The 25,811-nt window shown below is 36.6% G+C and overlaps 1 protein-coding gene across 9 annotated transcripts in view; it reads right to left on the bottom strand.

Moving 5' to 3' along the window:
* Positions 1-25,811, bottom strand: part of LOC115232440 (innexin unc-9) — a 677,230-nt gene that overhangs the window by 99,140 nt on the left and 552,279 nt on the right. The window contains exons 1-2 of one of the 9 annotated variants that reach the window (XR_004997939.1): positions 19,238-19,765; positions 11,174-11,649 (exon numbers count right to left, since the gene is read on the bottom strand). The exons of 6 other annotated variants lie outside the window; for them this stretch is intronic. Coding sequence is in view for 1 of the 3 variants with exons in the window: in XM_029802316.2 (XP_029658176.1) it covers positions 19,238-19,239 (2 nt within the window). In the remaining 2 variants the exon portion in view is untranslated. Of the gene's footprint in view, positions 1-11,173; positions 11,650-19,231; positions 19,766-25,811 lie in introns of those variants that run through there. 2 more of the 9 variants (XM_029802317.2, XM_029802316.2) reach the window with 2 other exon arrangements.

Below are 25,811 nucleotides of genomic sequence, written 5' to 3'. Positions count from 1 at the left end.
TTTGGTGAGAAATGTATAAAATTATAGTCAGAAGGACTAAAATAATTTAAATGTAACCATTGGTGTAGTTAATAGTTAAGTTGAAGTCCATACATGTCCATAGGTGCAGGAGTGGTTGTGTGGTAAGTAGCTTGTCTACCAGCCACATGGTTCCGGGTTCAGTCCCACTGTGTGGCACCTTGGGCAAGTGTCTTCTACTATAGCCTCGGGCCGACCAAAGCCTTGTGAGTGGATTTGGTAGACGGAAACTGAAAGAAGCCTGTCGTATATATGTATATATATATATGCGTGTGTGTGTTTGTATGTCTGTGTTTGTCCCCCTAGCATTGCTTGACAACCGATGCTGGTGTGTTTATGTCCCCGTTTCTTAGCGGTTCGGCAAAAAGAGACCGATAGAATAAATACTGGGCTTATACAAAGAATAAGTCCCGGGTCGATTTGCTCGACTAAAGGTGGTGCTCCAGCACGGCCACAGTCAAATGACTGAAACAAGTAAAAGAGTATAAAGAGAAGGACTAAAATAATTAAAATGTAACCATTAGTGTAATTAACAGTTAAGTTGAAGTCTATACATTTGGCTATACTTTTGTCCACATGTTATCACAGTAAACTTAAAAGTGATTTAAGACCAACCAAAGAAGTTTGGGTGGTTGAATTTACTTTAAATTTCTAAATTAAACACAAGAACATTCTTTTCAAACCAGACTTTCAATTTACTATTTGATAGTAGTTTTCAAAATTTTTAGTTTTTGCCAAGATTTAGTTGAAAATTGTAATTGTTCTGATGAATATAATACCCAACTGCAACTGTACACCTGCTGACATTTACTTCTGAGACAAAAAAGAAGCTCAATTTTTAAGTAATCCCTTCCTTAGAGAATTTCTAAAATTAACAAACACTAATGAAAAAGGAAAGAAGAGAAAGAAAATTCAAGAATTTCTTTAAGAATTTCCTCCAAAGAAATGGCTTTAATCTGCAATAAGGCATTTGATCAAAGTTGCTAATAGTGTTGGATTCTGATGAGATTCAAATATTACAGAGTAAAACATCAGTGCATTATTTAACCTCTAAATGTAAAAGAAACAGACAAGTCTTTCAGAAAAGCAGTTTGTTAATAAATGTATAAAAAAAAAAAAGAGTTCTTAGAATAAAAAACAAAAAAAATCTCTTTTTAACTAGATTATTAATTAAAGAACGAATCTTCCTAGAAATCAATTACTTTAGTTTGAGAAGTATACAAAGTTAGATTGAAATATTAAAAGTAGTAAAATAGAACTTACACATAGATGGGATTGAAAATTGAAGTTGATTTACAACAGGCCATTGTTGATTTTTTTTTTTTTTTTTTTTAGCCTAAATTAACAATAAATGTAGGTTCCGATACAAAAATAAAATATCAGTATTTCCCGCTTCAGTAGAGTTTTGATTAATTGGTGAGTTAGTTTCCAGGAAAATAACAGGAGATAATTTCACTGAATGAAAAATCCGAAGTATCATTTCCGCCCCATTAAAACACACAATGTGTGTAACTCCTATGTAAGAATGCAGAAAGTGTCAACTCCGAGTATGGAAACATCCTGAGAGCTTTCATTAAGAAAGTGTTTTTTCAAATATGTGATAAAGGGAAAGTTATTAAGAATCTGTATTGAGAAGTACTACAAGGAACTGATCCGTTCACAGCAGCTAAAGTTGATGCCATTCATACCTTGCTGTCCCTTAATTTTCACTGTCATGTTTCTTTCATTTCATCAAACAAATTATTCACCGTCCATGAAACACAACTTCAGGCATTTACCAAATGGACTCAAATTGTGAATCTTTTGTAAGAGGAAGCCATCCCCTGAAGTGCACGATATTTTAAAGATTAGCTTTGTTGTCACTTTTTTAACTCTTTTGGTCAAGCTTTCTTCTATTTAGGAGTTATAATCTAATCATGGATACTAGAAATGAATGTTATCCGGTTAAGGAAATTCTGCAAAAGTATCAGTTCAAGGTGTTAACACTACTAATTTGATAAAAACTGGCTGGAGGAAAACGCTCACGGCGCCCTCCACCGAAACAAAACACCAACGAAAATTTTGACCTGTAAAGAATAAATACTAGATAACTAAATAAAGTAGGCTGGTGTTCTTTATCAATGACTTACACTCTAAATGAAAATAGTTTCAATATCTTAGACAAGAGCATTTCACAAAATTAAGCTGATTCATCATTACAAACGTATAGAGATATAGTTTTATTTCCTAACATCAGTGGAATTTAACAACCATTCAAAACCTAAAAGTTCATTATGTTTCTTAATGAATGATGATGATTATTATTGCTGTGATTCTTGTAATAAATATACTACCTCCACTAAACCACTTATTTTGTTCCCAATCAGAATTTGATTTTAACATAACTTACTTTCAAGAACTAAATCCTGCTCCATTGACATAGCATTACATTAAACGCTACACAATACATACTCTCTACTCTTTTACTTGTTTCAGTCATTTGACTGCGGCCATGCTGGAGCACTGCCTTTTAGTCGAGTAAATCGACCCCAGGACTTATTCTTTGTAAGCCTAGTAAGACTTATTCTATCAGTCTCTTTTGCTGAACGGCTAAGTTACGGGGGCGTAAACACACCACCGTCGGGTGTCAAGCAATGGTGGGGGGACAAACACAGACACACAAACATATACACACATACATATATATATATACATATATACGATGGGCTTCTTCCAGTTTCCGTCTACCAAATCCACTCACAAGGCTTTGGTCGGCCCGAGGCTATAGTAGAAGACACTTGACCAAGGTGCCACGCAGTGGGAATGAACCCGGAACCATGTGGTTGGTAAGCAAGCTACTTACCACACAGTCACTCCTACACCTATCTAATAATTCTAACATGCCTTTCCTCGCCATTATGACTCATTGAGATTTCTTTTGGAACATAGATTCCTCATCTTCAGTTCCTCTTCTACCAGTCTCCACCAGGTGATTCTCAGGCATCCTACCCTCCTTATTTCCTCTGGTGCCTAATTAAAAGAGTGCCTCAGTAATCCCCTCTCTCTCTCGTCTTCTTGACATATGATCTACTCAGTTCCATTTTTGTCTCACCACTTGTTGGATGATGAGTTCCCATGTGGTTTGGCAAAGAGGTTTTTGTTGCTCACAATTTCTGGATAACTAATGTCAACACAGATTTGATGTCACCATTGGAAAATTCTCTGCTTAATATGCTGAGATATACTATGCTTCTTAAATATATAAAATGTTTCAATTTGTTTGACCATAACAGAGTTGAGGTCCTTGCTTTGAATTTTCATAGTCTTTTCATAGCACGTAAAAAGCACCAACCGATTGTGGCCGTTGCCAGCCTTGCCTGGCACCTGTGCCGGTGGCATGTAAAAAGCACCCACCACACTCACGGAGTGGTTGGTGTTAGGAAGGGCATCCAGCTGTAGAAACTCTGCCAGATCAGACTGGAGCCTGGTGCAGCCTCCTGGCTTCCCAGACCCTGGTCAAACCATCCAACCCATGCTAGCATGGAAAACAGACGTTAAACGATGATGATGATTTTCCAGTACAGTGAAAGCAGATTGAGGGATAAGGGAAACAGGTTTTTAAGTAAACTCAAAGTTTATAATAAAACAATAAATACCAGTTTAATTCTGATAATAGCAATAAAAATATATTCTCTAAATCAGGGTGTTTCAGAAACAGTTGTGTTGTCAATTTTAGAAGCTACTAATATTAACTTTTTGTTAATATTAATGTTAAATTATCTGCACTTGTTACCAAGCCAAGCCAAGCATATACCAATTAATTAATTTTAATCATTACAGATTAATTCTGTTGTGTCTGGGGAGAGTCATTTTCTTTTTTGTGTCTGGTAAAATTTCCACTTTTTTCTTATTTTTATTTTTCTAAAATTTTCGTTGCATCTTGCAACCTTTTCAATAGTCTTGACTAGGAAAATAAAAATAAGAAAAAAGTGAAAATTTTACCAGTTAAATTTTAATATAACTCCATTAGGTGGTGAACTGGTAGAACTGTTACTGCATCGAGCAAAATGCTTAGAGGCATTTTGTCTGTCTTTACATTCTGAGTTCAAATTCTATTGAGGTTGACTTTACCTTTCATCCTTTCAGGGGTAATAAAATAAGCACTACTTGACTACTGGGGGTCAATCTAATTGACTTACCCCCTTCCCCAAAATTGCTGGGCTTGTGCATGCTTTACTTTGATAATTGATCAAACAACATTCAACTATGTTTCCTAAAAGGTTTTCGGATTATTCAGTATTTTATACTTCAGTGATAAGCTACAGTTTCTTTACCAAAAATTTCACATTCTGACAAACCAAAAGAACAAAAGGAATTTGTACATGGCGTTTGTTGAATTTAACACAGGTGTAGCTGTGTAGTTAAGATGTTTGCTTTACAGCCCCAAGATTTCAGGCTTAGTCCCACTGCACAACACCTTGGGCAGTAGTCTTCTACTATAGGCCTGAAATGACTAAAACCTAGTAAGTGGATTTGGTAAGAAGCTTGGAATCTGTGTGCTTGCTTATGTTTGTACTTCTCTGAAAGTCATTGAGCTACAAGTGGTGACATTGTGGTCTCTTGTCAACAATCAACCATTGACTTTGTGCCGTTGAAGACATGTGGAATAAGAGGTTCCTTACTTGAAAAACAGGTCAGGGTTTGTGCCAGGAATGGGATCCAGTTGCAGAGCAATACCTAAATAATATACTTATCTAACTCATGCTAACATAGAAAAAACAAATGTAAAAAGTAAAAAAAAATGAATGAATAGTTAGTCTGAAGGAGAGTGTCCCATGTTAATTAAAATGGTTGTTGTTATCAAGTTAATTATGAAATATGAATATTGATTGTTTGGCAAAGGAACAAGACATCTTTGAAGTTTCATACTAATGTGATAAACAGCTAATCCAGACCAGAGAGACAGCAAAGTTAAAAATTCATTGACTCCTAAAATGAAGTGGGTCGGTGGGGTGGGGTGGGCTTGAATTCATACAACAAAGACTCCTACCATAATTATTCAACTAGATTATCACATCTCTTGTTTTCCGTTTCACTTGTCCTGTTCTCTTTAATTCCCCCAACTGACTTCGGTCCTGCCAGGCCGATTGTGTCAACAAGATAGCAAGCCAGTAAATTAGAACGAGTTATTAAATAAATATTATGAAAGATTTAATGAAGAAAGGTTATTAAACAGTGTTTTTCAAAAACTGGCTCAATGTTGAGCAGCAACTAATAGCAAACACTAATATTTGAGAACAGTGATAAGATCACAGTTGGCAGTTTGCAATTTCCTTTGCGGTGAACTGGAAGTAAAATAGCAGCAAAACTAAAACATCTAATGGACCTTGAAATTAGCACTAACGAAATCTTGTCTGGCATTTTAAATTCTATCTGTATCTTTTATATCAATACATAGAGCGGCTAACTGGCTTCTGTGCCAGTGGCACTTAAAAGGCACTATTTGAGCATGATTGTTACCAGCATCGCCTTACTGGCACTTGTTCCCATGCTAGTAGGGTGCCAAGAGCACCATCCGAGTGTGATCGTTGTCAGAGCAACCAACTGGCTTCCGTAGTCAACTAGTACTAGTAAAAGGGCACCATTCAAGCGTGATCGTTACCAACGTCGCTTCACTGGCACCTATGCCAGTGGCATGTGTAAAAAGATTCAAAGCGAGGTCGTTACCAGTACAGCCTGACTGGCCCCCCCGTGCCGGTGGCACATAAAAAGCACCCACTACACTCTCGGAGTGGTTGGCATTAGGAAGGGCATCCAGCTGTAGAAACTCAGTCAAAATCGTCCAACCCATGCTAGTGTGGAAAGCAGACGTTAAACGATGATGATGATGATGACGATGATGATGACATACTATATTATCATGAGTTACATAGTAGCATCCCCAACTGGATGAAGTTGCTGGTTGATTTAAATGAGAATTGAACATATAACTAAGTCTCCATCTCTGCTGCAACATCTTTTTTTATTAAGTTGAACTCTGAAATTTCTAAGTCAACTGCCATAATATTCTTTAATAAATATCATTGCTAATAAAAGTATTCTGACCAATTAAATATTCCTGTCTTATTGATATCAAAATATTTCTTCTAGTCATAAAGATGTGCAAGATTCCACATAGCTGTAGATTGTTTGGCCTGATTTTTTATTATGGAATAGATTGCTTATGCCAGCCTTCACATTAAATTGCCATTCAAGAATTTGGACCTGGAGATCTCCATTTCCAGCGACTTCGAGGGTCACCTCCCAGTGGTGTCGGGCGTCAACGAAGAGCCCTTGACTACAAGACCAAAATTTTTCTTTTTCACCCCCAAGGTCTGGGGTCTCCTGCCCCTAAGCCCAAGACCATCACCTAATCACCCTTACCCGTCTTGTTGCTTAACAACAACAACAATCACATTAAATTCATAATGAAAAGTAGGGCTTGTCTCAAACTGAAAAGTTAAGCAACACAATTTGGGGTCACTGGGCAGAAGTTGAGTGACTGGCACAAATTTTCATTGCTTTCTTCAGGTCAGCTGAACACATGACTATAACACAGTCAGCTAGGTAAATACTTATCAGTTACATAGTGCTCCCACTCTTGACACTAAACAGCTGTATTAATTGTATCTATTTACAACTTGCTTAACTGAGTTAACAAGAGTATTTAAAATGAATATCACTGATTTGATGTGCATTTTAAACTTCATTTTACTGCTATGGGTTCTATAGGTTGGGAAACTGTCTTCCTATCTTCATCTGTTGTTCATCTTATTCAATTACTGTCAGTCTAAATTCTTGGGTGAAGTAATATCAACTTGTCTCTCTCTCTAACAAATCAAGGTTCATAAGTTAAATGTAATGGTGCAGTGATTAAAGTGTTAGGGTACAGGCCAACCTGACATATATACAACAGTTTCTTCTCTGGAGAAGAAAGGAAGTACCCTTGGCCTTTGTAGGGCTAACTAGTCTATAGCTGAGCAGCTAGTTGTAGGAAAGGCACCAAACCTGTGAACACACATCATTCTAGCCAAGATGGTATGGAAAATATGTTGTAAAAAAAACAGGCGAAGAAAAAAACATATATACATATAATGTATATATTATGGCCATATCTCATAGAAAACACTGGTTCTTGTCTGATTACCAAAGTTAACCCTTTCGTTACCAACCCAGCTGAAACTGGCTCTGGCTCTTTAGTATAAACTAGCACTCTGACCCGGCGTTGCTGGGTCATAGTGCTAGTGCATGCATATACAGCTGCGTGCATGCACACTTACACACGAGTACCGTCCAAATTTCCAACTAATCACATACAGCTAGCTGGCATTCAATTAGCGTATCAAGTTTCGGGCATTTTGATTGGGTTTTGGATAGAAAATTCACAAAAAAGTCACTCCTACTGATTTTTTATTGGCTTTGCAGGGTGACTGGGGAAATGTAAAGATGTGCACGACCACCCTTGGATGGTTTTGAATGACCATAGAAAGTGCGAGCCCTCTAACTGAAAAATTGTGGATTTGTATAAAGGACACAGACAGACATTTTGCCGTTTATATATAGAGAGATTTCTTGTTTTGATAAGTTTTGAATTAAAATCTTCCACCAAATCTTAGTCACAATTTATGTTCCTAACACCAGCTCAATGATAACGATGTTATTTTACTAAATTCTTTGTTATATTTAAAATAATTGAAAGAAACACAGAGCATCTCAAAATAAATACAGTAACGAAAGGGTTAAGCAACACTGAGCCTGGTTAGTACTTAGATGGGTAACTGCTTGGGTGCTATAAACATCTGTAATTCCTCAGTAGCAGTGCTCCAGCATGGCCACAGCCTTAGAGCTGAAACATGTAAAAGAACAAAAGAACATATATATGTAAATGAGGACTCTCGTGATTTTATAGTAATAATCAGATGGCAGTTACATATTTTCCAGGACAGGAAGTTACTTCGTCATTGGTTGCATTCTTTGGTGATCGGTCACTACTAATAATCAACACAGTAAGTTTTAGTAGCAACACTAAGTGCCTCACTTTTTCTATTGTTACACTCATTGTTCATTGTCCAGTCAGTTCTGGTGTAGATGACCTTCACAGTATTAAATAGCCGAGGTGTCAGTGTACTAAAAATAGTATGGACTTTTATCAGGTTTTTTATAATAACTTAACGAAACAATATTCATTAGTTTTCCTTTCATTTGCTGAACATATTAATCTTAAAATCAACAGAGCATCTTCATAAAATTACAAGCATTATAAATAAACTTTCAAAGATCTTATAAATAGTTTCATTTCAAATTGGTGTTATTATTTTTATTATATAATCTATCTAAAACAGCATGTACTATTACAGTAAGAATAATAGTACTAGTCAATGAATATACTTCTGATTCTTCAAACCAACTAACAAACAATTAAACCAATTTGAGGAGTAACTTCTCAATAATTAACATGCGATAGAATAGCCAACTTGACTATTTAGTATACACATACAGAGAGCATGTCTTGTGTAACACTAACATAAGGAAACTGTTTTACTTCTTTGTTGTCAGAAAATTCTGTCATTTCCTTGTGATTAATTATAAAGATACCTAACATTATGAAAGTAAAATGAATAAATAAGAAGATCTAATGTAAGGAAAATAATCTTTTATAATTCATTAAAGTTTAATAGAGCAGTTGTATACTGTAAACTTAACGTGACAGTCCCATAGAGAGAATTACACCACCGCTATTTAGCCCTAAGAAGCATCAACGCTTCCTGTCGGCCTTGACACATTTTCTGTGTTGATGCTTCCTAGGGCTAAATAGCGGTGGTGTGACTCGCTTTATGGGACTCTCACATTAAGTTGACAGTAAACAACTGCTCTGTTGTACCACCACTGTTTATATCTCTCTGAGATATTTGGAAATTTGATATTTCTATTCTTTTTTAAAGTTTAATAATTTTACAAAATGAAAATATATTCCATAGTTGGATAAGTATTTAGGGTATATAATTCACTGCCGTAACAGTGTTAAGTCTCTCTCTTGCGATGTATGTTAAAGAAATAAGGACAGACAGCAGATGCCCACAGTTCATATATATATATAGTAAAGTTTATTTGCCAACAGAATGTGGCAGTCCTATAAAGGACGATTTTACTGTTGTTTTAGCACCAGGAAAACATCTTTCCAAGCTGGCTATTGACACAGTTTGTGTCCATATAGCATTTTGCAAAGGAGATCATCACTCCCATCTCTCTCTAGCCTTACGGGATACTCACAGACCTAGGTTTCTGGGTGGTTACATGTCTTCAGTGTGAGACCATCACTAGCTTGTGAAGAAAGTTCTCTCCACTTGCAAATACTATATATTCTTTAAGTGACACACAGTCACTGATCTCGTATAGAGAAAAACAACTTGTCTTAATTCTCTGGGCAAGGGATATACAGTAACAGTACCGAATAGTAAATTTTATTTGCCAGCAGAATATGGCAGCCCTATAAAGGACAATGTTCCTGTTGTTTTATACACACGCACACACATATTTTGGCTTGGCTTCGCTAACGAAGATTAGGAAGGCTGTGGTCTACATCTTCTGCACACTTGTCCGTAGCTGATAAGGCCAAAGTGGGATCGACATATCCAATTGCAACGATGACAGAGGTAGGATTGTCCAGGGTTTGATGATACAGCTGCATTATATTTTCGCCTGTTGCCGTTGCCAGCGCCGCCTTGACCAGCCTCCGTGCTGGTGGCACGTAAAAAGCACCAACTGATCGTGGCTGTTTGCCAGCCTCGTCTGGCACCTGTGCAGGTGGCATGTAAAAAGTACCCACTACACTCACGGAGTGGTTGGCGTTAGGAAGGGCATCCAGCTGTAGAAACACTGCCAGATCAGACTGGGCCTGGCACAGCCTTCTGGCTTCCCAGACCCCAGTTGAACTGTCCAACCCATGCTAGCATGGAAGACGGACGTTAAACGATGATGAACGATGAGAGACACTGTGAGAAATCACATCACTGATGGTATGGTGCCAAACAGTACGATCAGCTGTTAGAGTGGACCATGCACGATAACCAATGTCACAAATGTTAAGGGACTGCTACAGACGGTCCTTGTAACGCTTTTTGGTGCCACCCCTGTTGCGGTGGCCAGTGGTGAGCTCACCATACATGATGATCTTGGATAGCAGGTGGTCTTTCATACTGTCGATGCACCCTGCCCCAAAGTAGTTGTGTCACAAGTATAATGGCTTCCATGCAAGTGGCATTTGCTTGCTTGAGGACCTCAGTGTTGGTGAAAACATAGGAGTCTGAGGTGACAGCGATAGGGGACCCAGGACTCAGAATCGTATGAGAGCATAGTGAGGATGACAGCCTTGTAGATTGGCTTTTGTGCTAATATTAAAATGACTATTATTACACACTTGCTTGTGCAGTCTAACAATTGCTTTGTTTGCCTTTGCAAGTTTGTTGTCAATTTCTGTGTCGATACTAGCATCTCATGAAATGGTACAACCAAGAGAAGAGAACTGCTGTACTGACATCGTATATATACATATCTATGTATATATATATATATATATACTGTTATGTCTGGGGAGAGTCATTTTCTTTTTGTGCCTTATAATGTAACACACACACACACCGGTAAAATTTCCACTTATTTCTTATTTTTATTTTCCTAAAATTTTCATTGCGACTTGCAACCTTTTCAATAGTCTTGACATGAACTCATATAAAGAATCTTGCAAACCAAATCCAAAAACGAAATATATATATATGCGCCTGTGATCCACCTAAGTCACTGCTGGTGATATCAATTTTAAAATTTATCCACAGATGATATGAACAGTAGTGACATCTGATTTCAAATCTCAGTGTTTGTATGTTTTGCTTATATATACAAACACACACACATATATATATATATACACATATATACATGTATGAATATATATATATATATAAACATAACACACATATATATATATACAAATATATACATGATTATATACAAATATATACATGTTTATATACACACACACATATAAATGCATATATATATATATATGTTAGAAGAAATAAGGTACTCAGAAATCTGGATGGTTTTATAGTTACAGATTTTATTAATATGTCACATGTTTTTATAAATCATATAACAGCGCTTGCATCCACTCTAGTAGACACTTCAGATTTGAATGTGTTTGAGATGATTCCTCTCTTTTTATAGTATTATTGAGTGTGTAGGGGTGGGAAGAGATGTAGGATAGCAAAAGACGGTGAGGAATGGGGAGAAAGTGAAAGAAAGTGTGTGTGTGTGTATTTATGTATCTGAAAGGAGTGTCAATGGAAAAGAGAAGGAAAGAAAGAAGGAAGAGAGAAAGAAGAAAAGAATGCGTTTACATCTTTACAGCTGGTCAGTTCTTTCAATAGAAAGTGATGAGTTGATACTTGGCCTTTGAAAATGGCAAAACCAGGTGGCTACTCTAAGGATGGGGGACGGGTGTCTTGATAGAAGAAAAAAATGTGTTTACAACTAAAGATCTGTTCAGGTCTTTCAACAGAAGATGACAAGTTGGTTAATAAAAGATGGCAGATGTGGAATCTGCAGTAGCTCCATCTACAAATATATAGAGGGAAACAAACAAATAAAATTTAAGAGTGGTCACACATTCGCAGCCTCCGACAAGCTGGGGCATCCTTTTATGAAAAAATATTTCGCAAATTTTTACAATACGACCCACACTCCACGCGCACCCTCTAGACCGATTTAGGCATATTATTGTTGTTTTCAATTTTGTTTACAATAATGTTTTCTTTTGACACATTCTACCAGTATACGAAGTTTCAAATTGTTTAGTTAACTAGAAAATTCCGTCCATCAAAAGGAAAAGATCCCACACATATACATATATGTATAGACGCATATATATATATGTACCCATATATATATATATATATATATACACACATATATATATATATACCTACATATACACACATATATATATATATACCTATATATATATATATATTATATATATATATATATACCTACATATATATATATACATGCATATATATACACTCACATATATACACACACACACACACACACATATATATATACAAACACATATATACATACATATATATATACACACATATATACATATATACACACACACATACACATATGTATAAGTATATATACATATGAACAAATATATACATATATGTATATGCATATACTTATATATATATGTATATATACATATGCCAATATATAAAGACACACACACATATATATGCATATATATATATGCATAGATACATTTATAAAGTTCGTTCTACACATACATGTGCAGATATATTTTTGAATGGGTAGAAGAGAGAGAGAAATGTAGAGAGTGAGAGAGAGAAAGAGAGAGAGATCATGAATCCACATTTAAAGTGGGCACAGGCATAGATAAGCTGTATGGAACGAGTTTGCATCTACCTACGTAGCTATCCACCTAGCTAACAACACTCTCTACGTCCACGGTGTTGTCGAGGTGAGAACATGGGAACGGTTTGGCAACCAGTAACCTCGCCCGAATGAAGTTGCAACCGATTTCGGACTTCACTAAACCCTATAAATAAATATATATATATGTGTATATGTGTGTGTCTGGAGAGAGTCATTTTCTTTTTGTGCCTTATAATGCAACACACTCATCGGTAAAATTTCCACTTTTTTCTGTGACATTATAAGGCTCAAAAAGAAAATGACTCTTCCCCAGACAACAGAATATTTTTCGTACTATAATAGTTCCCCGTGTGTGTATATATATAATATATATATATATATATATATTATATATATATATATAATCAAAAAAAGGGTAATAACATAGATTACTACCAGTGGCCCAGCACAAAAGACGAATTAGTCATTAGACAAAATATTATTCATATAGAAAAATATTATTCATATAGAAATATAATTAAGGGCTCCCAAATAAGGACGCCAAGTGCTAGGGACACAAATATATATATATATGCCTTCAGAAATTTTATTTAATACAGATGGAAATGGTGTTCACTAGGTATGAAGTGTTAAATCTTCGTTACTCAAGTTGTAAAACAGACTATACACAAATTCATTAAGTACTATCAGAGTTAAACAAAGGGGGAAAAAATGTGCAAATCGCTGTTTCTGAGACTCAGTGTGTGTGCGTATACAGATATCTATTTAATAACGGAAATAAGGTCACCCCTACCCAGAGCTAGAGGTATGTATTAATTGGATATAAATGCAATGTCAAATATATATATACATACATATATATATATATATATATATGAACATAGCCTGGGTGAGAGAGATAGTGAAGGGTGTTTAGGTTGTTTTGTTGTATTTTACATTCTGTATGTGTGTGTTTTTTTTTATATTCCTTTTCTTCTTCCAAAGTGTAAGGGTACGTAGCGACTGGTAACTTTGTCTCTGGATGTTGGACAGGTGCCAGGGATAGAATAAATAAGGGAAATAATACACGAAGTACGTCAACAGCGGACAACTTAGTTGTCATTTTGTGTGATTTTTTAATGAAGGTTTTTTGTTATTCGACTTGGCACTAGAAAAAATAAAATATAAAAAGGTCAACAACGGAAGTTTTGACGTGGCTGTAAATTCAGGCGGAACATAAACAAATCGATTTTTGTTTTGAAAAAAAAGAATGAAAGTAAATTAGAAACTTTTGTTTTTATTTCTCCCCTTTTAAAATACATGCTATAAAAATCAAATCGATACCTTAACGATTTATAATAAAAATTTATTTGACATATTACACCGGTTTTATCTATCTTTTTTAAAAATGTTTCTAACGATATAGATCCATCCGTTAGGTGAGTAAAAATGCCTGTAATTCCTTAGTCATCGAAGTTGTGCGGCAGCGGCGACTAAACAAAGAGAAATTAACCATGTTGAGAATGGAGGAGGAGGAGAGAGAAGAGACAGAGAAAGAGAAAGAAGAACCAAAGGTGAGAGAGAGAGAGAGAGAGAAGAGAGAGAGAGAGAAAGAAGAACCAAAGGTGAGAGAGAGAGAAGAGAAAGAGAAAGAAGAACCAAAGATGAGAGAAGAGAAAGAGAAAGAAGAACCAAAGGTGAGAGAGAGAGAGAGAAAGAAGAACCAAAGGAGAGAGAGAGAGAAGAGACAGAGAAAGAAGAACCAAAGGTGTGAGAGAGAGAAGAGACAGAGAAAGAAGAACCAAAGGTGAGAGAGAGAGAGAGAAGAAGAACCAAAGGAGAGAGAGAGAGAAGAGACAGAGAAAGAAGAACCAAAGGTGTGAGAGAGAGAAGAGACAGAGAAAGAAGAACCAAAGGTGAGAGAGAGAGAGAAGAGACAGAGAAAGAAGAACCAAAGGTGAGTGAGAGAGAGAGAGAAGAGACAGAGAAAGAAGAACCAAAGGTGAGAGAGAGAGAGAGAGAGAAGAGACAGAGAAAGAAGAACTAAAGGTGAGAGAGAGAAGAGAGAGAGACAGAGAAAGAAGAACCAAAGGTGTGAGAGAGAGAAGAGACAGAGAAAGAAGAACCAAAGGTGAGAGAGAGAGAAGAGACAGAGAAAGAAGAACTAAAGGTGAGAGAGAGAAGAGAGAGAGAGAGAGAAGAGACAGAGAAAGAAGAACCAAAGGTGAGAGAGAGAGAGAGAGAGAGAGAAGGTGAACGGAAGGCAGAAGCGAAGGGGTGAGAGAGAGAGAGAGTCGGAGTGACATACGAAACGGTAAAACTGTGGAAGACGAACGAAAGTTAGAAGAAGCTAACAGGTGTAGACGAAAGAGAAATGTAAGAGGCGAACTAAGTAGGGAGAATGGTTGGCACCGAGAGAGTGAGAGAGTGAGAGAGGTAGAAGTAATTTCGCTGTGATAAATGGAAGGAACCCAAGAAACGGGTGAAGAGAAAACATAAATATTGACACACACACACACACACACACGCATCTCTCTCTCTCTCTGCATGGCAGAGAGTGTGTGTAGTGTGTGTGTATATGTGTGTGTGTTCTCGCAAGAAGCTCGTTTCATTCAAGACTTCATCGAATATGCTGGTGGCGGTGAGATGTGAGATGATAAAGACGATGTGATGACGATAAACGAGAACAAAACAAAAAACAAATAATAAAAAAACAAATTCCAAATTCTACAAAGATAAAAACGCATTGGGATGTTGTAACACTAGCTAGCTGAGAGGTTTTCTAAATTAGGTGCTGCTGTGGTTTTTATAAACTGAACAAAGGGAAAAATGAAAGCTAGAAAAACCGTTAACTAGATTAATCAAAAACTTAATTATTTGATTATTCAAAATTTTAGTAAAGAAAAAACATGTTTTGTTGTTGTTTTGTTGATTGAAGTTAAAAATCCAACCATTCACAACATCTAAAAACGGTTATTAAGCTACGGGTTACCCCCACAAGATTCTCACATAAGACACATGTGTGAATAGAGCAACTGAAATTCTTTAGTAGATTAAACCGAAACTCATAAAGCGTCCTTTTCACGTCGAACTATCGCAGAATTTTAAACTCAAGACGTGAGCTGATAGATTACTTTCACACGTTCGTTTCTCAAGACATGCAATAAAATGAGAAAACAAGAATTCAATACCAAATAAAAGGCAATCTTTCGTCTCTAGTAGACCTTTCCGTCGATTTCCGTAAAAAAAAAATTTTTTTTTTGCATATGGGCTTGCGGGAACTTTTGAAGTAATGAGAGCGAAAGAGACTAAGAGAAAGCGATTGTATGACGAGGGAAGTTCTTTTGAAGTTACCGTGCATGGGAGCATTGATGTACATGTGTGTGTGTGTGTGTGTGTGTTTGATGGGGTGTGGGAGACAGATAGTATGTTGTGTAATCGACGGAAAGGTCTACTAGAGACGAAAGATCGCCCAAATAAATTAGATAAATAAATAAATGATACTGGATCCAGCTGTACTTATATAGTACTTGTGGTTTCTTTTTAGTATACAGAACATATTCTTGACTCACTGGTTTCAATAATACTTGAACTGAAAAAAGATCGATACACAATTAGACACATACACACGAGTGTATGTGTGTGTTTACTAAATACATATCTATGTACAAGAAGAGCTCAGAGCATAGGGGTAGCATTGGTGGCAGTTGGTATGAGCCTACGATTATACGGGAGTTTACTCCCCTCTTCGAGAGCCACGGATTGGGGGATACTTTGATAAAGAATTACACTTTTATAAATCGTTCTAATTCCTTTATTCTCTTCTGTTATTTCTAAGTAGATCAGGTACAGACACACACAGATTCACACACACACACACACACACACACACACACACACACACACACATATATATATATATACCGGAGTAAACACATAAATGTGAAACAAGGTGGAAAAAAGAGTACTCAAATACCAGTGGTAGAGTAAATATGCTTTTTTTAAAGCAGCAGAAAATTCAACAAAACCTGTTACTCTGAGTTTCCCGTTGCCGTTCAGCGGACAGTTTTTGCTAGAAAACAGGAAACTCAGAGTAACAGGTTTTGTTGAATTTTCTGCTGCTTTAAATAAAGTATCTATATCTATATATATATATATATATATATATATATATTTCTAGCATAAGGGTGTCCACATAGTGGTTTCCCTCTAGTATGTATATAATACAATTTTACTGAACCTTCTGTTTTTTTTATATGCTAGACCACTGGTGTGAAATCGATGTTAATTAAATTAATATCGAATTTCTCACCCTCATTTTAAATATCTATCTATCTATCTTATCTCTCTCTCTCTCCATATATATATATATACCGGAGTAAGCACATAAATGTGAAACAAGGTAGAAAAACTGTCCGACGAACGGGAAACTCTGAGTAACAGTTTTTTGATATTTCTGCTGCTTTTAATAAAGTATACATACACACACACACACACACACGTATATATATATATCGTTTGTAAAAAAACATAAACCTGTAAGAAGAAATACACTCTAAGATGTAGAGCAGTATATATCGTGTATATTAAAAATGGGGAGGGCCGGTTTATGGGATGACCTTAGGATTCCCGTCCATAAAGGGTCTAGCCTTACAGCGTATCGTCAGATCCCAAAAACCTATAGGCCCATGACCTCTTATATATATATGATTTCCAACTATGAACTATATATATATACATACAACTTATAATTAATTTCATGTATTTAGCACTGATTGCTAAAATAACGAGCAGTTTAAAATGTAGACCCCCAAAAATGTATGTTTTATCTGGCATCTATACTTCACATCCCATTTGGGGCTATCGCTGGCTGTGCACAGGTCCTGTGCATGAATGTAAGCGTTTCTGGACAAAAACAAAGAGAAAATTTAGCTTAATCAATAAATATGTGAATGCACATAACTTATAGATATATCAATAGATGTTTATACGTGCTGGGGTCAGTGGCACAGCGTGGGGTGTGACGCTGTGTGCGGAGCACACGGAATGGTCACTTTACGTGAATCTGCTGTAGTAGAAGGTATGTTATGTTTAGGAATGGGGCAGCCAGCTAAAACCCACACTTAGCTTACAGTCTGGGGTATTTTCATCATATTAATATCATACATAATATTTATGTGGGTGTTGTGTCCACCTACAATATTATGTAGATGGTTTAGGGTTAATTATCCAACGATGGGAACACCTGGCCAAACTTGCACATGGCCAGCGTAAAGCCTTACTCAAAACAGCTGGGCATACGCACACACACACACACACACACACACAAAATACATTTGTGTGTGTGTGTGTGTGTATTTATTATATAAAGGCATATGAGTGATATGCTTAATCGGTTACCCAGTTCAACACTTTAGTGCCCACCTTCAGTTTGCAAGCATTCGTTCGGGATAGGCCTCTCTGGTATAAAGATAATCTTCTCCCCAGCCTTGGAGGACATGAGATAGGCCATGGATGCTGCTCCTCTTTGTTTCACTAACTTATACATAAAAAAGAAGCCCTTCGTGTATAATATATGTACATACACACACACACACACAGACATGTAGAACAGAAAATAAATGTGTGCACACGATGAAAGGAAGATCTGTTTTAGCTTTTCATTCAGGCTGTTCTCTAGGCTGAATGTTGTAATTGTTGTCGATATTAAAAACAGGCTGTTATTGATCATATCATACCATATATACAAAGAACACATGCTCATTTCACTTTTCACTGAGTTTACTTTCGAAGTAAAATAGTTTGGCGCCAGTATATGAGCGAACAATTGGTTCTTGTTTCAGGTTTTTCGTTCTTCCTTCCTTTCTTTCTTTTAAATTTTAGAATCTTCGGACACACACAACGCCTCCAAAACAACGAAAATATCACTACACGCATACTTCAGCCAACGAAGGAGCCACCATGCAGTCGCTCGGTATTCTAGAAATAACAGCCAAATCTCCTCCAAATGAAGCCTTGTATAAAGCATAAATGCAACCCGGGATGATATACAGAGTCCCAGATACGCCAACATCCGACAGAAGGATGGTATGGTATGGTAATGGCTGGAACGCCTTTGATCTGTAGGTCAGTCAACTCACTCAGAGTTAACCTGTGGCTAAATAATAACAACAGTAACACAGAAGAAGTAAAATCGATTTCTTATATGGGCCAATATATATATTCAGGAAGAGGAGGAGGAGGTAGAATTGATGCAATCGACATCAGTTAACATAGACTGATATTAATTTTATCGACCCTTGAAGGATGAAGAGTGAAGTCGACTTGCATGAAAATCGAACTTGCAAACGTAGGAAAGAAAATAAATACCAAAAGCCGACGCTCCGCTGATTCCCCTTTCCCGATTCCACATTTAGTAAAATAGGAATAGTTGGGAGAATATTTTCTTCTTTTTGTATTGATATGTATGGATAGCTTTTTTATGGATTTTGGAGAACTTCATCAAAAACTGTAAAGATGAACAGCATCTTAAACTATGTTGTTTAGCATTGGAGCATGTATTGAACCAGTTTGTAGTGTAGTGGAGTAGAAATAATAATAACAATAATAATAATAATAATAATAATAATAATAATATAATAATAATAATAATAAAACTGAATAAAGCGTGCGGACAGGGAAATCAAAGAGTGTAAGTTATTATTAACATAAAAGGAAAGAAAAAATATATATATCGGAAGCCAACAAAACTTACGCTTACATCGGACTTTTTTACGGATGGTAAAGTAGTACCAAATTGTTGTCATGATGACATAGCGCCGCCAAACTGTAAAATTCCCCCATATTTTGGCCACTGACAAACTGACTCCCTCTTAGTTTCAAGAGGCAATAAACAACAATGATGTAAACCAGAAGGAATAAAAAAAAAGTGAGTAGCTAAGAGATCCAAGCCCGTTCTTAAAAGAACTACTATCTCACCAAGAAGAAAGAGGAGGTAGGGTGGGAACATGAACAGTAGCTGAAAGTAAGCGTGCGTGTATGGTGCGTATGTGTGTGTCTTCTATGTTGGTGCGTGCCATATATCGGTTCCTCGTTTACTGTACGAAAACATTTCGTGAAGGGTGTGTTAGAGAAATTGTTACTAATGATTCAGGTATAGATAGCTGCTAATTTTGTCCCTCACACGAAGTTGTTTGCAGAAGAAGAACGACAATTTATTACGGACTAAATAAAAAACGACAAGGAATAGAAGCGAAGAAAATATCCTCCAAGTTTAAGCGAATCGTGCTAGGGCTTGGGTGAAATAGACTGCTGAAAGTTAACAAAGAAGTGTTACTGCAACTTGTAAAGTTTTTTTAGAAAATTTAAATAACTATAACAACTGTAAATGTGTGTGTGTGTGAGAGAGAGATAGGGAGAGAGAGGAGCAGTGTAGGTGAGCGAAAGAGAAGAGGAGAGACTGTAAGTCAACTACAAGAAGAAAAAAAGCAAGAAAGAGAGGGAATAGAAGTGTGAGTGGAAAAAGAGAGGCGAGAAGAGAGTGTAGGTCTGGCAGAGAGAAGAGAAGAGAGTGGAGGTGAGGTAGAGAGAAGAGAGTGGAGGTCTGGCAGAGAGAAGAGAGTAGAGGTGAGGTAGAGAGACTAGAAAGAACAGAAGTAAGCTTGAGTGAAAAAAAAAAGGCGAGAGATGGGGGGAAAAAGGTGCGTGTGTATGGTTGGAAGAAATGCGGGGGGGGGGGGAGGGGAAAACGAGGAAATGCCAAGCATCGTAATTAAAGGGATTCAGAAATGTAGAAGAACTCGGCAACAATAAGGGGGTAAGTAATTTGATCAGAGAGAAACTAAATGAGAAAGAAATCCAGCGAGCGCTTTCTTGGAATGTTTTTTTCCTTTCTTCTTTAGCCATTTATTGCGAAGAGGGTTAACACGAGATAAGGGGGATCCGAACATATTCTAACCTCACCCTCTCTGTCTCTCTGTATTTGTCTATCTCTCTCACAAACACATACATACATACATACATATGCATACATATGCATACACGTGTGCGATTGATAATGAAGTGGAAAAAAGCTGTGAGCGATGGCTAAGAGCCAAGAATAGCGGAAAATATAAAACAAAATTAAAGGAAAAAAAAATTATATAGTATAAAATTAGAGTTTAGCAAAATTGAAGACTTGCACGAAATTACCCTATGCTGTATGGAATAAAGTGATTGAAAGCTACAGCCTGTTGTAATGTACCAGTTGTACTTTCAAGGTTAACACCACACAGTACCCGCGATCAAAGCAGCTTCACTGCTCTTGTTACGCGTAAACAAATGTTCCAGCAGCAAAGATGTAAAACTAAATATAATAATAATAATAATAGTAAGAAGGAAATAAATATACAAAAACATTACATTCTACACTAGCAGTATCGCCCGGCGTTGCTCGGGTTTGTAAGGGAAATAACTATATAAGCATTTTTAGAGATGTAAAGTATAATAGCCATCTCAATATGGCTAACCACAAAAGCTACAGTATTACTGTAGCTTTTTACGTTCTGAGATTTAATAAATTTTTAGAGAATTACTTCCCTTATATATGCCAAAAATGCATTAAAAATGGGAAAAATTGATGGTAAATTTTTTTTTAAATCGTAGACTCATCATAAGACGCGCGCTAATACCCAGAAGGGCTCGATATGAATCACGACTATAAGATACCCGGTTTTGGTTAAACTGCACCGCAAAATGTGGGAGTAATTAGGAATCTAAATCGTAGGAGACAGACAGCACACAAGCTCACTTTTATATATAAAGATTAGTGAACATTCTGTGAACTGTTTTGATTGTTCGTAGTCTTTAAGGAAAATAAAAAATCATCCCTTTATTCTTTTATTCTTTTACTTGTTTCAGTCATTTTGACTGCGGCCATGCTGGAGCACCGCCTTTTTAGTCCAGCAAATCGACCCCACAGGACTTATTCTTTGTAAGCCTAGTACTTATTGTATCGGTCTCTTTTGCCGAACCGCTAAGTTACGGGGGACGTAAACACACCAGCATCGGTTGTCAAGCGATGTTAGAGAGACAAACACAAACACACAAGCACACACACACACATATATATATATATTATATATATACTGTAAAATTAGATTTAATCCTAAATCTAATTTTTCCCTGTAAGTTTGGATTTACTCCCTAATATTATTATTATATATATATATACATATATATATATATATACATATACATATATACGACGGGCTTCTTTCAGTTTCCGTCTACCAAATCCACTCACAAGGCTTTGGTCGGCCCGAGACTGTAGTAGAAGACACTTGCCCAAGGTGCCACGCAGTGGGAATGAACCCGGAACCATGTGGTTGGTAAACAAGCTACTTACCACGCAGCCACTCCATTCCTTTGTTTGATTTATTATTATTATTATTATTTCGTTTTTGCATTATTTGTGTCACACGTTATGCGAGTCGCCATCCCAGAGTCAAATTTTGATAGATTTTTGAGAACGTTTGCTTAAAAATTTTACATTAACATACTTCATGGATGTATCTCCTTTTGTACACGAAACTGCACACACACACACACGAATGCATTTGTTCCTAGGTTTTCTCTGACCCGGAGTAGTAAGCGCCTGCCAGGGTCCCAGCTATTTGGTTAATTAGTACCTTGACAACTGCGAGTGAACAACCCCTAGTTTTCGTTTCCAGTAAGAAAAAAAAAGGTCGTCCCAATATTTGTTATGTCACTGGTGTTACAGCCGTTTGCGCCGAAAAGTGGTTCCAGTGCTGTGCAATACTTTATCCACACAAATTGACGCAGAGGAACTTCTTGGACTCTTGATTCTATTAACCATCTTACAAACAATAACTCTGAGCACCTTTTCAAACTCCACCTGTCTAACACCCGTGGACATATTTACAAAGTCACAAAACAGCACAGCTCCCATGACTTTCGGAAACATTTTTTTCACGCGAATAGTTGCTGAAGCATGGAACAAACTGCCGGCATCAGTTGTTAGTTGTCGGAGCACTACATCCTTCAAAACTTCCATGCTTCCTGGGATTCACCAACACTACACCTGATCTTCTCCCCTCCATACACACGCAAGCATGTATCTGACTCATACACTGTTCACTTTCCAGACATTTGTACATTACTGCATATACTCTATACGTACTTTTGACAAGTTGTGGTGCTCCTGAGCACTGTATACAATAATTTCATTATATATTATTATTATTATTATTATTATTATCAAGCGGTCTTGCTCGGTCGCATGTATGAATATATTTGCATATATATGTGCGCACACATGTACATATATATGCACACACTTCTGTGTGGTGTGTGTGCATGTACGAGAGAGAGAGAGAGAGAGAGAGAAAGCAAGCTACCAGTAAGTAACGGATGGACTGATTCAGCTTGCCTCCTGTTAATTAAAGAATGGCAATCGTTGAACACACGAATTCGATATAGCCACTCCAAACTGATGCGGATATAATTTAGAACTAAACGAGCAAGTGTTAATTCACTGTTGCTGTCAACAGGTAACACTGAAAACAGTCAAGTGTCGAAAATGTAGAACCAGTATCTCCTCTACATTTAACAATATAAGAAACTAGCAGTATCGCCCGGCGTTGCTCGGGTTTGTAAGGGAAATAACTATATAAGCATTTTTAGAGAGTTATAGCCAAAAAGTAGCAAAAAATGCATTAAAAATGGGAAAAAAATGATAGTAATTTTTTTTTAAATCGTTGACTCATCGTAGACATTTTTAGAGAGTTACTTCCCTTATATAATAGCGAAAAAATGCATTAAAATGGAAAAAATGATGGTAAATTTTTTTTTAAATCGTTGACTCATCGTAGACATTTTTAGAGAGTTACTTCCCTTATATAATAGCGAAAAAATGCATTAAAATGGAAAAAAACGATGGTAATTTTTTTTTTAAATCGTACACTCATCGTAGATGCGCGCTAATACCCAGAAGGGCTCGATATGAATCACGACTATAAGATACCCGGTTTGGGTTAAACTGCACCGCAAAATGTGGGAGTAGTTAGGAATCTAAATCGTAGGAGACAGACACACAACTTCACTTTTATATATAAAGATTTAAAAAAAATATCACCTACGATGACTACAAAAAAAAAATGTATTTTAACCCTTTAGTGTTTAAACCGGCCATATCTGGCCTAAATATTCTAAATGTTTTATATTCAAACTAGCCATATCTAGCCTCTCACACCTAACCTACAATGTCATGCTAAAAATAAACAATCACATCACTGAAAGCTCAAAGCTATAAGATAATGCATGATTAATTCAAAACAATTTGAGTGAAAAAGTATTATATTTAACACATGGCGCAGGAGTGGCTGTGTGGTAAGTAGCTTGTTTACTAACCATACGGTTCCGTGTTCAGTCCCACTGCGTGGCACCTTGGGCAAGTGTCTTCTACTATAGTCTCGGCCTGACCAAAGCCTTGTGAGTGGATTTGGTAGACGGAAACTGAAAGAAGCCCGTCGTATATATGTATACATATATGTGTATATATATATATGTGTGTGTGCGTGTATGTTTGTATGTCTGTGTTTGTCCCCCCAGCATCGCTTGACAACCGATGCTGGTGTGTTTACGTCCCCGTCACTTAGCGGTTCGGCAAAAAGAGACCGATAGAATAAGTACTGGGCTTATTACAAAACGAATAAGTCCCGGGGTCGAGTTGCTCGATTGACTAAAGGTGGTGCTCCAGCATGGCCGCAGTCAAATGACTGAAACAAGTAGAAAAAAGAGAAAAAAAAGAGAGAGTAATCTGAACACTAAAGAGTTAAACCGAACAGGATTGTTTTGTACGTACACGCATGCGCCAGTGTAGAGCACTCACACACACACACAGGGTTTTCGCAATAAGCCTCCAGCATCAGTCTTCAGAAGTTGGGACATCGACAAAAGCAGAAATAACTCAAACTAATTGGAAAATTAAAGTTTACAAGACAGTAATGAATTGTAAACGGATGTAAAACATTCTATAAATGTAACTCCTGGTATGAACAGATACACAAAATCACACATGTACACACTATACAAACACACGTATATATATGTACACTGTCAAACTATAAAGATTCACATACGCAATGACATGCATGTCTACAAACATACATGCACATTACATACAAATTTTGTTTGTTGGGACCATAGATACTTGTGAACAGGAAGAATATTTCTAATGAAACCTTCATCAAATGTAAACAACAAAACAGATCTGGTTTGTTGTTTGAGACCAAAAACAGAAATGTACTGTTACAGAGATGAGCTGACCTCTAAATGTGAACAACTCTTTCAAACGTAGTTCAGATAGAATATTATGGACTGGGTTTCCGAAAGAAAAGTGGGAAATCAGAACAAAATTGCTTTGAGGTTATAAGTATTCTTAAAATTCACGGGGTCGGTGAGATTTTTTTTTTCTAAAGATCGTCACGGATCCCTTCAAAGTTTCATTGCTCCAGACCAGTGTACAGATTGAACCCCCATCTTTTAAAGGTTCAAGATACAAACAAAAGCTATGAAACTTACAGCTTCTCTACACAGATCATAAATTCACATGTCTACTTGTATTATTAGCGTCTTTGGCTCTATTATTAAATGTCTAACTGGAGATCTGAAAATGCTCGTTTATCAGGCTTAAAAGTGAACAGCTATCACGAACTTTGCAAATATAACCTATTGACCGAACAATAAAAATAGGCGAAACTTTTCTTATTTCTTTATTGCCCACAAGGGGCTAAACATTGACGGGACAAACAAAGACAGACAAAGGGGTTAAGTCGATTACATCGACTCCAGTGCGTAACTGGTAATTAATTTATCGACCTCGAAAGGATGAAAGGCAACTCTTCACAGTTGTTCAAGGAAGGTCCCATGAAGATCCTATGGTTAGGTACCGGCGAAATCTCGCCGCTTATAGGTCCTGTATCGGTAACATTTGGCTTTATTACTATGTCTCAGCGGTATTCCTAAAATTCTAAAATTTATAAAGTAGAGAAAACAACCAGTTATCATAAACTTCGCGAATACAATCTGTTGCTGGAACAACAAAAATAAGTAAGATCTTTCTGAAATTCAACTTTTAATTATTCATTGTTGCTGTATAAATTTCAGTGATGGAGCTTTGTTTTTAACCCCTTCTATAAATGAAGAATTCAAATAGAAAAAAAAAAGCATTCACTGATTTTGATGGCTCATTAAACATTAAGCACTAACTTATAAAACACACTAATTTTCGTGGGCTCTTTCTTAAACTACGATTTGCCTGTGTTTATAACACT

The sequence above is a fragment of the Octopus sinensis genome, linkage group LG2 (genome assembly GCF_006345805.1).
Source record: "Octopus sinensis linkage group LG2, ASM634580v1, whole genome shotgun sequence".
NCBI classification, from domain to species: Eukaryota; Metazoa; Mollusca; class Cephalopoda; order Octopoda; family Octopodidae; genus Octopus; species Octopus sinensis.
Note: the sequence above shows the minus strand (reverse complement) of the source record. Positions and strands in the feature narration are given on the sequence as shown.